This window comes from Chaetura pelagica, unplaced genomic scaffold (assembly GCF_000747805.2).
Source record: "Chaetura pelagica isolate M959 unplaced genomic scaffold, ChaPel_1.0 scaffold656, whole genome shotgun sequence".
In the NCBI taxonomy this organism is placed as follows: domain Eukaryota; kingdom Metazoa; phylum Chordata; class Aves; order Apodiformes; family Apodidae; genus Chaetura; species Chaetura pelagica.
In genome coordinates this window covers 491,695-503,271 of record NW_009953577.1, presented here as the reverse complement: position 1 = coordinate 503,271, position 11,577 = coordinate 491,695, and the positions used below count along the sequence as shown (strand labels likewise).

The 11,577-nt window shown below is 51.5% G+C and overlaps 2 protein-coding genes across 2 annotated transcripts in view; both read right to left on the bottom strand.

Moving 5' to 3' along the window:
• Nucleotides 1-749: 749 nt before the first annotated feature.
• FMO4 (flavin containing monooxygenase 4) lies at nt 750-4,861 on the bottom strand. Its single transcript, XM_009999715.1, has 8 exons — nt 4,730-4,861; nt 4,237-4,425; nt 3,730-3,892; nt 3,220-3,365; nt 2,681-2,880; nt 2,145-2,497; nt 1,779-1,860; nt 750-1,128 (listed from the first exon to the last, which is right to left on the bottom strand). The coding sequence occupies exons 1-8, from the start codon at nt 4,859-4,861 to the stop codon at nt 750-752; spliced, it is 1,644 nt and encodes a 547-aa protein (XP_009998017.1).
• Nucleotides 4,862-7,344: 2,483 nt separating this feature from the next.
• The window catches only part of FMO1 (flavin containing monooxygenase 1), a 4,725-nt gene continuing 492 nt past the window's right edge, over nt 7,345-11,577 (bottom strand). The window contains exons 3-9 of the mRNA XM_009999714.1: nt 11,420-11,547; nt 11,171-11,333; nt 10,309-10,451; nt 9,785-9,984; nt 8,889-9,244; nt 7,844-7,916; nt 7,345-7,687 (exon numbers count right to left, since the gene is read on the bottom strand). Coding sequence (XP_009998016.1) covers nt 7,345-7,687; nt 7,844-7,916; nt 8,889-9,244; nt 9,785-9,984; nt 10,309-10,451; nt 11,171-11,333; nt 11,420-11,547 — 1,406 coding nt within the window. The remainder of the gene's footprint in view (nt 7,688-7,843; nt 7,917-8,888; nt 9,245-9,784; nt 9,985-10,308; nt 10,452-11,170; nt 11,334-11,419; nt 11,548-11,577) is intronic.

Sequence of the window (11,577 nt, the reverse complement as noted above, 5' to 3'; positions counted from 1 at the left end):
CCAGACCCCCACACCCCCCTCCCAGACCCCCACAACCCCCCTCAGTGTAATAAGTAAAGCTCAGGGTTTTGTTTGTTAATCAAATCTTGCTTGTGTAAGGCAGATGGAAAGCCCCTGAATTGCTTTGGCCTTGGGAACCCAAGGAAATATATCTTGTTTGGGCATTCAAGGATGAGAAGCCTGCAGAAATATAACTACCTGGTGCTTATAATGCATAAAGCAGAGTGTAATGCATAAAGCAGTGAGGGTCGTCCTCTGGGAACAAAGAAGAAGAGGAAAAACTTCAAAAGCAGCACTAACACCCAGACACAGGGTACCTCAGGAGTGTCACATATGCTGAAACTTGAGAAGATATAAAATGGGACTTGTGAAGGGGTAATTTGGCGTGCCATTTGTTTTTTTTTTCAAAGCAATACCCTTGAGGCCGCCCAGCACTGGTTTGCTTACTGCTGCTTGCTCAATAAACCAATTTAAATAATTGGCGAGTTCCTGTCAATTCTTTTGGAACGCAATTTATAACACAAACAAAAAAGCTTATTGCAATAAAGCTCTTCCCAAAAGGCCACTGGAGATTCAGCCTGGTTCTGGTGCAACACTGGTGTGGCTTGCAGTGGGTTTGGATTAAACACTGTGTGTGAAACAGCAGCAGGAGGATCTGGGCAACAAACAGTATCTGGGAGCCAGCTCCAGACATCACCTGCAGTGACAAATTCCCAGATTTCCTGGGACTGGGTCACATCAGGTTTCTTCTACAGCTGGGGACCTGCTCGGGGGCTCCAGCCCTGCCAGGGGTATTTAGAAAGCAGGAACCCCACTGCCAAAGCTGCTGGCAAGGCCAGGAGGCAGCTCCAGCACCAGCCAGGAGAGGAGTCATCCACCACACGAGTTCTCAAGGGCTTCAGTGTCCGTTGCCACTGAGTCAGGATGGCATCTCTGGCCCCACTCCACTTGCCCCGTCCCATGAGTCGGTACTGGTAGGGAGTGCAGGGGCCAAAGAAGATGGCCAGAGCCAGGCGGGGGTCTGTCAGGAGCAGCCTCAGCACGCTGGGCTTTACACCAGCGCACGAAGCGATTTCATCAGTGTAGCCGATAAAACTCATCTTCAAGTTCTCCTCCTCGGATGGATTCCTTCAATGCGGAGTGAAAAAGACAGAAATCGAATAGCATCATCCCACTTCAGTTCCCAGCTTCACAGAAATCAAAAGCTCTGGGCTTGGACAAGCCACCACATTGCAGGAAACAGACATCCTCTGAGGACATGTCCCAACCTCCCATAAAATCCTAGGGCCAAGAAGACAAGGCTTTAGCTGTCACATCCGTGATTAACAAGTTCCAGCCTTGTCTTAAAGCTCATCTTGACCTGCCAAAAATTGCCACCAAACTGCCTCCCACCAGCAGAGCCCCATTCCAGTAGGGTTTCTGGATCAGGCTTAGTCCTGGCCCCAGCACTCTGCCACCGGGGTTGAGGAGGGAAAAGCCACGAGATGGCACCCTTAGTCTGGAGGAAACCAAACCTCCATCTTGACATTCTTGGAATGAGGGCATAGCTTGGAGGCCTGGCAGAAAGTGCCTGCAGGTCCTGGGTCTTGCTGTAAGGTGCTCCAGAACACCATGACCCTAGTGTCTTGGTTCATCACCCACTAAGGAGCCACAATAGTATTTTCCCACCTCACTAGGGCTGTTGAAGGAATAAATATACTCAAGAACTTGAGCTGGGTGTTGTGGAAGGGCCCCTCCAGGGTTACCCTTTCCCTGAGGTTATCATGGCAGGCACACACTTCAGGACACACCTTTTGACTGGCGGCTTCTTCTTCAAAACATCAGCAATCATCCTGCTGGCAGGAGGGAGCTTGTTCCAGCCTGAGAAGAACCAAGAAACCAGGAACCTCCAGCAGCACCCTTAGCTGAGAAGTTTGTCCCTTTCTCCCCGCTTCTGTGCTCCCAGCCCCTTTACTAAGAGCTGCTGGTCATGGCAGCATGGATGCAGTTGAGAAGCAGATACAAAGGTGCTACTAATAGCCGTGGTCCCCATGGGCATGATGGCAGGAGCCAAAATATGTCCTGGGCTCCATGGACAGCAGACAGGCTTGCCCCAAACCTCCCACTCCAGCATCTCCCCCCCATACCTTCACCCTCTCTCCCACCTGCAAAGATCCCTGTCACCCAGCGAGCCTGCATTTCTGTTCCCACCATCAAAGAGCCGGTCAGCTGGATCAAGCCGAGGATGGCCAGCGTTGGCTTTTCCAGCTGGGGAGGGAAGATGCATTTATAGAGGGAACGGTTGTCATCAAAGAGACTGCGAACTGACTCCTCGAGGAAGGGAAAGGAGAAGATGTAGCCCGTGGCAAAGAGCACTACGTCAATGTTTTCTTCGGTTGTCCCATCTTCAAAAAGAGCGGAACTTTCAGTGAACTCCTTCACACGTGGCTTCAACATGACGGTCCCAGAGAGGAGGCAAAATGGCAGCTCTTCATTGATAATGAACTTAAATTTGGAGCTTGCAAGTAGAAAAGAGAAGGATAGCAATGTTAGCCTCTGAGAGGGACCCAAAATATCTTTTGTGGACAGAGTTTCCTTCCAAGGGTTAGCTATTCTACAAATATCTTTGGAAATTAAAATCTCAGTATTTAATGCCATTAAATCCCCCTGACCAACCAACAAAACAGTCAGGAAAAAACACCTTTTGGTGGAAGCCAAGCCGTAGTTTGCATGGTTAAACCATGAATTGAGCCTCCGAAACTTGATCCTCTTTGTGAGTGCTGAGGGCAGAAGCCAGTCGAGAAAGTGGTTGAAGCGAGTGGTGTTGACCATGTCGAAGGGGAAGCCATGGTCTGAGACCCGGCTGAACACCCATGTGCTGCTCCTGGCACTGAGGAACACCTGGGGGAGAAGGCAGGTCTCAGCCTCCTGCCCAGGCATCTTATTGCCAGTTTTGCCCTGAATGGCAAAGCCCATGTCCTGTACTTGGGAACCAAGAAGGTTATCCTGAAGGAAGGAGAGGGCATCTGGATAAACCAAACAGCTTGTGGTGGCTTCTGCAAAGTTCCCACAGCTGCTGAACGGCCACTCCCAAATTCTCCAGGAACTGCAGAGCTTCTTCAATCGCCCTCAATTTGAAGTGCTCTTTAATGAGAAGCCTGGGCAAAGCTTCTTGCATGTACCCTGAGCTGCTGGCTACTCCAGCACCCAGCTGGGCTTGGCACCACCATGGAGCTCTACCTTTGCAGCCACATGGCTCAGCTCCACGGAGAGGTCACCACCCGTGTTGCCAATGCCAACCACGAGGACCCGCTTTCCCCGGAAAGCCTCCATGTCTCTGTATTCCCGGCTGTGGAGGTACTGGCCTTTGAAGTGGGTCTTGATACCTAGGAAGAGATCAGGGAGCACTTCCTACCACCAGATCCATTTGCTTGCCCCAACCTCAAGCCCAGACACTGCCTCTCCTTGCAGCTGAGAAGCCTGTGGAGGTCTTGGCTCCCTGGGTGATGCCACCCTCCCACATCTCCTCATCCTGGTCCTGCTTTGCAAATTCTTATGTAAAAGCCTGGCTGCATCTTTACAAAGTCTTTTTGCCATTCCCAGCAATGCCCATGGCTGTTCCCATGGGGTGAGGGTGATGTCTGCCCCAGCATGGGGGCTTCACAGAGCACGCAAAGCAAAATGCAGCTGAGGAACCCATGGGTGCTGAGGGGCAGCCCCAGCCCATAACACTGCTGAGGCAGGGCTTACCTGGGAAAGAAGTCAATGGCAAGTAGGGCTCCTGGTAATGGCCGGTGCAAACTATGACGGCATCAAAGACGTGTGACTCCTTGACACCATTGGCCTCTGTGACCACCTCCCACTGTCCTGAGGTGGCAAAATCTGGGCGTTTCCTTACACTGAGAACTGTTGTCTGACAGCAAAGCCCAACAAAACAGAATCAGTGTTCAGAAAGAATCTGCCTGCAAAGGGTCAGGGGGCAGGCTCAGTCTTCAGGGAGCTGCATGTGACCTCTGAAGCTGTTAAATCCCACTCCATACCTTTCACCTGGTGATGGCATTGAAAGGGGAGTTGCACCAGGCAGCCCGTGTTAGAGCAGCCCGATTTAAAACACGGAGCCAAAAAGGCTCTACTCGGGGTGCAAAAGGCACATGGTCCTCGTGGAATCACAGTAGCATTGTGCCATCCCACCTGGGTGATGCCCTGGTGCAGCCACTGGTGGCTCTTGTCCCCATGGCATTTGGGATCCCTGCTCACCTTAAAGCGTATATGCCGCAGGAGGTTGAAGTGCTGGGCGTACATCCGAAAGTACTCCATGAGGAGGCTGTGGGGCAGGTAACTGGGAAAATCCTCTGGGAAGGGGAAGTCACTGAAGCAGGACATCTCCTTGGAGGTGTTGGTGATGACTGAGCGGTACACGCTGATCCTCCCGCTGTCCACGGAGTCCTGTGTGAAGCCAGCGGTGCCATTTGCAGGTATGTGGGGAAGGCCTATCTCCCCACAAAGTATCTGTGTATTTTTCCCCCTTGTATTCCAGTGCAAAGAATAAAATAGGACTAGCACCTGGTGAACATGGTGTCTGCTCTCTCCATCTCCTTCTCCACCTTGGAGTTGGGAGGAGTCCTGTGCCTGGGACAGACACAGTCCCCAACAGCATGGCCACCCTTTCCTCTTTGCTGCAGACACAGGGCATCCAAGGGAGGGGACAAACCCAGGGCCAATCCTCCCCACACAGGCAGAGCCCACTAACCGTGTAGCGCCAGAGGCCCCCAATGTCCTCACTCCTCTCGAAGCAGGTGGGCTCCAGCCCCTCCTCCAGGCAGCACTTGATGGAGGCCAACCCACCAACCCCGGCCCCGATAACAGCCACACGCCGCACCATGCTGTCCTCCAGCAGGCAACGCACAGGCCTGTGAGCAAGCAGCTGGAAGTAAAACAGCCCAGGGATTAGCAAAACACCAGTTCCTTCTTCCCATCCCCAGGAGAACACCCCTTGTCTTCTCTGGCTGCAGGAGCCCTGGAGGAGAACCATCCTTGGAGAAAACCATTGCCAGCTCCTGGCTTGAATGCTGTGGACAGACAGTGCTCATTACCCTTCCTGCTGTGTGAAGCCCACACCCAGAGCCCAGCCATTCCCCTTCTGCAAAGGGGGCACTTTGAAACCTCCTTGCAACACTGCTTCTATTTATTCCCTTCCCTGGCCCAAACCAGGGTGTGCACTGAAGTGTAAGGGGCTCACAGCCACCTGTTTCTGCCTGTGCAAAGCCATCCTCCTGAAACCTTTTCAAGATGCAGTTTCAGCTAAACTGGCTTGTTTTCAGACTTTTATTTTTCATTTCCCATTAAATGGCATTCTCTCAAAAGCAGAAGGTTGTTTTTGTTTTGTTTTTAAAAAACACCCAATACCTGACTGAGCAGGAGCACTGTGCAGAGATTCAGAAGTTAGTGTGACAGTGTGGCTGGGATTGTGACAGTGTGGCTGGGATGACAGAATATACAACAGGTAAGAAACCCAGGAAACGCAGTGTAGAAATGGGAGGAACTCAGAATTCGGTGTGTGTAATCTGAGCTGCACTGAGCTTGACTGGAAAGATAAGAAACCAGAAAAAAATTAAAATAAAAATGAACCCTCCTGAATTTTGATTAGATTACAGTCTCTCCTACTGCAGAGTCTGAAGAGAGTAATTTATAACCTGTTTTCAACTCATTTTTGTGTCAAAAGAGTATGTTAACTTAAACGAAGTGGAGCAACCATCAAGCTGTGCAGGGCAAAGCGAGAGGCCCGCAAAACACACCCTCCCTCTCCCGCATCCAAAAGCCAGTTGCTCCCAGTTTGAGCCACTCCCTAAAGTGCAGAAACAGGGCAGGACACACTGACGCTCACCGACCCCCCTGTTTGCAGAAGCCCTCCTCGGCTTTGGAAAGCGATCGATGTGCCCGAGGCGATAGTCTCCTCTCTTTTCCAGCGCTACCTACAGACACCTTTGGTCCTGAGGGTCTCCGCGACCCCCCTGCTCCCCCCACCACCAGCAAGGGGAAGCTGATGGCAAACACCAAAGCCCCCGAGCGCTGGCTGCCCGCTTGTGAAGCCTGCAAACCCCCGCCAGAGAGAAACGAGGAGCAAACCTTGGTGGGGTAGTGCCGTGCCTTCCCTGCTCAGGCTTCGGTCGGACTTCGCTTTGCCTTCCTCCAGCAGCAGGTTTAAAGGAAAGGCTGAAGTCCGGGCAGCTCCCCGCGGCTCTTGCACCACTGACCTTTACACCCACGCTGCCCTGCTCTGCTCAGCTGTGCCAGCAGAAGTTTTCAACGTCCTCGTGGCAGCACCGGGTAGAAATCCGGGCTGTAAACCCAAGAATACCATGCTTGCAAGGACTTCCACATTCGCCTCTGCTCCAGGAACAGCTTGGGGTTCTCCTGATCCATCACACCCCCCCGCCCCCCGTGTGCTGCCTGTGCCAGGCATGTGCTCACTTGCCATATCTCTGAAATCAGCAAAACACACTCCCTGTGCCTGTATGCCAACAGATAGCGTGAGCAAGGAACGTGGTGCGTAGGACAGCCTGATTTTTGGTGGCCAACAGAAGCCCTCACAGCCCCAGGCTTGTGGAATGTACCTACTGGCATAGCCCCAGTCCAGGCATGGGACCTCTCTGTTCTTGCTGTGTACACAAGGAGATGACAAGGCAGCAGCCTGAAGCACACTCCCACCACAGCCAAGGAAATTTTATTGATTGAAAGACTCTCCATGTACAAAGCAAAGGCCCGGGATTGCTGAGAAGCAGAGCCAGGAATACTCAGCCCCAAGGGAGTATCAGTCTCAGTCACATGAGTGACAGATCAGCACAGTTGGGGGCCCTGCTCTGGAAAGATGCACCAATTCATCCCAAACTGGGATTGTTTGTTCATAGGGTTTAAGGTTAGAAGAAAGGATAACCTGACCTGCGCACACAGTTCAGATAACTCCTTGCTGGACTAAAGACCCCAAATCCCAGCTGATCTGGGGCAAGATTGGGCTCCTTGTGCTCCTTTCTAACTGCGACACCCAAGGCTAGTATTGCTGGTCTTGTTCCTGCTGCCTTCTGGCCAGTATGGTCCAGGCAGGGCCATGGCACACAGCTGTGTTCTGCTCAGGGCAGAAGAATAAATGCTGGAGAAAAGCTGCCATCCTCGGCCAATAAGATCTGCAAAGCCGTGCTCAAAGGTGAGCTGGAGCAGAAAGAGATTTGTGCTGCTGGTTATAGTTGTAAATTTGCAGTTGTCTCCTGAAATTCCCATTATCCCTATCCTGTGGCACCCTGTGGAACTGTCTGACCTAGGGTAACAGCCCCAGAGACAAGAAAAAAAAACCTGAACGGGTTATAAAATCTACTGGAAACCAAAAAACAGAGCAGCCAAGAGCAGGAGGAACCCCACCACAGTCAGGAGAGAAGGCCAGGGGCTGCAGGAACCAGCAGGGACTCTTGTTCTCGTGGGCTTCAGGGTACGGTCCCACTGGGTGAGGATGGCTTGACGTGCCCCCTCCCAGCACCCAGGACCCCCCAGCCGGTACTGGTAAGGGGTGCAGGGACCAAAGAAAATTGTGAGGGCCAGTCGGGGGTCTCTGCAGAGGAGCCCCAGAACACTGGGCTTGGCACCAATGAAGGAGGCGAGCTCGTCTGTGTAGACTATGCAGTCGGTTTTGAGGACTTCGTCATAGGACAGACCGAACCTTAGTAAATTGGAGAAGATAAAAAGAGGTGGGAGAAGGACTGGTGTCAGCAGGGCTGAGATGAACTGGAGGTCATCTCCCCCTCCAGCCCACCTCCAAACTCCTAGGGATTTTCAATCCACTGAAAAACCTTTGGGGCTCTGGGGACTGGCTTACCTTTTCACTTGGTTTTTCTTCTTTTCGTTTACTTCCTTCTCCATGACAGACTGAGGAGGCAACTGACACAAGCCTGGAAAAGAGAAGGGCATCCTGCAGAGGTTAACTCCTGAGGAAATTCATTCAGCCATGTAAAACATGGGAAGACCCTTTCCTTGGGAGGGCAGAAAATCTCACTGTTGGATTAGCTTGGTTGTGGCAATTTCCCAGAGACCAGCCCTCCACAGTGGTACAAATTCCTCCACACTTTTTCCTGCCCTTACAGATTTGAGCTGTCAGGGCACAGGCAGATGATGTGAGGCTAGGGGAGCTGTTCAAACTCCAGAGCTGCTCCAGCTCTGTGGAGGAGCCTCAATGCAGCCTTCCACAGCAGCCCAGTGCAAGGCTTATATTTTTTATTAAAAAAACCTGCCAAAATCCACCAGTTTCTCTCCTCACCCTAATAATTCTAAATAATTCCTTGTGTGGGGCAATGGGACTTCTCTTCTCTGGTAGTCATGGTGGACAAACCACCCTGTCCCTCAAAGAGCAGTGAATTCTGCCAGGATGGGTCCACTACAGTATCTTAAAGACAACTCTTATCTGTGCATCCAGGTTTACATGTCCATCTCTGTGCTCTGACTTCTGGAATATTTTAGAAAGAAAATACTATCTTGAACAACCTAGTTGAGACCGTGGTGTACAGGCTCTGGTGTGGAACTGCACATCAGCTGAGCCACAGCAAGGAACTAAGCACATGCTCTCCACTTGCCTCAGTTGCAGAATATGAACATGAGCTTCACAGCATCGACTTAATGGGCAAAAAAAGAATAAGTGATGTAAGGTAGATGTCATGGACTTGCATGTAGCTTGGACTAATCATACAGTCACATCGCTGTAGCTTAGCTGAAGTGAAATAACTTGGGAAGTCTGGGCCCTAAAAATGCTCCCTTGACAACCTGGGGTCCCCAAGGACTGAAATGCCTCTTGATGCATGGAGGGGACAAGGTACCTCCAGTTTTAATTGCATTTTGGTGCATGGTAGAGCTCACGTTAGCTCTCTCACCTTTGAAGACATGGGTCACCCAGCGTGCTTGCATCTCTGTCACAGGCATGATGGCTCCTAATGGTCTGATCAGCCCAAGGATGGCCAGGGTGGGCCTCTGCAGGTGGGTTGGGAACACGTATTTGTAGAGGGATGCGTGCTTGTTTTCCACCTTGACAACTTCTTCTTCTAGGAATGGGAAGGAAACGTTGTAGCCTGTGCAGAAGACAACAATATCGACAGGCTCCTCCTCAGGGCAATTATGGTAGACAACTGAGGTGTCCTTGAACTCCTTCACGCCCGGTTTTATGGTGATCCTCCCTGTCAGGATGTAGCTTGGAAGGTCATCATTCAGCACAGGCTCCCGTACCAGGCAGCTGCAGGGAGTGGAGAAGCTCTGAGCATTGAAGACCACAAACAAGCCCTGCTAGTGCCCCTGCTCCTCCTTCCCCTGAGCCCTCATGCCCCATGACCTCCCAGTGTCATTTGCTCTAAGCTAACAGCCCAACCTCTCCCCCTCTCCAAATACTGACATGTTTCACCCTTGCAGCAATGTAACCCTGTCCCACAGCCTGAGTGACTTATGGACATCTCCTACCTTCTTCCTCTATGGTTCTTTGAATCATCTCTTTTCAGAGCTGATCCATGCTTTAAGCCTCCCTCCTTTTTTTCCAAGTAAGCTCCTGAGGAAAACTCCTCTGGTCTTTCCTGGGCATTTCCAGCATGCTGTATCTCACAACCACCTAAAGGGGGCTACAGTTTATCTTCACCTGCTGGCCTATAAATTCCCCACTGGAGATCACTCAAATCTGGGTGCTCTTTGCTGTATTATTGATCCTAGTTGCTGGAGATCTCTCCCCCCTTCCCACAGCACAAGCCCCCTGACATCACATGGGATGGGAATGACCAAGAAGTACCTCTTTTCTGGTTGAAGGCCATAGTTTTCATGATTGAACCGCTGGTTCACCTTGTAGTTGACCAGCCCCCTTGAAAGGAGTCCAGGAAGGCTGTTTCTGACCAAGCTCATAAGGCGAGTGTTGAAAACCATGTCCCATGGGTAGCCGTGGTCAAACACGCGGCTGAGCACCCAGGCGCCTCGGCTGGTGCTAATGGTCACCTGGGAGAGGGCAGAGGGCTTGGGTGATCAATTTGCTGCTTTGCCTTTATCAAGTAACCCCAGAGAGACTCTGCACAGAGACACACAATCAAAAAGCAGCAACAGCATCATTAAGGCCTCCCAGCAGCTGGTGATGGAGAACAGAAAAGAAAAACAAGAAGAACTACCCTTTCTCTCAGAGTAGGTTTTAGACCAAGAAATCCAGGCTCAGAAATACTGTTTGAACACCATGCAACATACACTTAGCTTGCTCTCCCTGCAGTGATGGCAAGCTGAGCTATTGCCCCCCAGCATCACACCCCCCACATCTCTGGGTGGTGGCACCTTTGTAGCTACACGGCTGGCCTCCACTGCGATGTCCACTCCGGAATTGCCCATGCCAACCACGAGGACACGCTTCCCCTGGAACACATCAGGATGCTTGTACTGCCGGCTGTGAAAGTACTGGCCTTGGAATCTCTCAATGCCTGGAGGAAAAAGAAACAAAGCTTTTATTACTTGAACATTCATGGGTTTAGTTGGGAGAGCTGGTGTAGAAGCGATCCAGATGGCAAGAGCAAGGAAATGCAATCAGGGGCCGCTGGGGACTTGGGGTGGTCCAGCCCTCCATCCCATGCACACAGACTTAGTTCTTACTCTCCAAAATGGGGTAGTACACATGCCTGCAAGGCAGAAAGCAGGGACACGTGTACTGGGTGGGACTTGGAAGACAGTTACATGCATGAGCTGTGCTGGTGCAGTCTTGGGATTCAGCCTCTACAAGATGGGGATACAGAGGTTCAGAAAAGCCTGCAGACCTCCTGTCCTACAAGTGGCTTCAGACACAAATGATAACGCTGATGACATGGCAACCTTCTTTCTGCTGATGACTGGGAAGATTCATCACAGCAGTGATGAATACAGCCCTGTCAAAGATGGAGCTTCATTGAGAGGACCTTGTCCCATCTCACATACTCTGTGGATAGTTTTTCTGAGGCTGAACCATCCTGCCTTGGAAGTCAGCTCTGAAGTGACCAGGGCCTGCAAAAACAAGGCTGCTGAAGCACAAGGATGCATTGCTGTTCATGCCAGAAGGCTTGAAAAGTGGAAGCAAGAAAGGAAGGAAGCATTTTCTCTGGGGAATTGCTAATCCTTTTTCTCCCCCAGCCCCTGGAAGCAGGTAACCTCAGGCAGCCGCATACCATACCAGGAAAGCAGTGCAAGGGGAGGGAAGGCTCGTAGAAATTTCCACTGCAAACCATAACAGCATCGAAGATGTGCAGTGTTTGTTTCCCATCCTTCTCTGTAACCACATCCCACTGGCCTGTGGTGGCAAAGTCGGAGCATTTCCGGATGCTGACAACAGTGATCTGAAGTGTGGAAGCCAAGAAGAGTCACCACCAGCACCCAGAGTGCATGGAGAGAGCAGGGCAGCCCTGGGGCACCCACCACTCACCCCAAACTTAATGTGCTCTTGGAGCCTGAAGTGCTCAGCATAGCGCCGGAGATAATCCAGGAGTCGAGCATTGGGCAGGAACACTGGGAAATCCTCAGGGTAGGGAACGTCAGAGAATGCAGACATCTACTTCGAGGTGTTGCTGATGACAGACGGGT

Bases quoted from the DNA above. Each gene is read 5' to 3' on its own strand.
- FMO4 (XM_009999715.1), bottom strand. From the start codon at position 4,861: ATGGTGCGGCGTGTGGCTGTTATCGGGGCCGGGGTTGGTGGGTTGGCC. The intron at 2,881-3,219 runs GTAGAGCTCCAT...CTTCTCCCCCAG, and splicing joins TGAGCCATGTGGCTGCAAAG to GTGTTCCTCAGTGCCAGGAG. The intron at 2,498-2,680 runs GTGTTTTTTCCT...TCTACTTGCAAG, and splicing joins GGCTTGGCTTCCACCAAAAG to CTCCAAATTTAAGTTCATTA.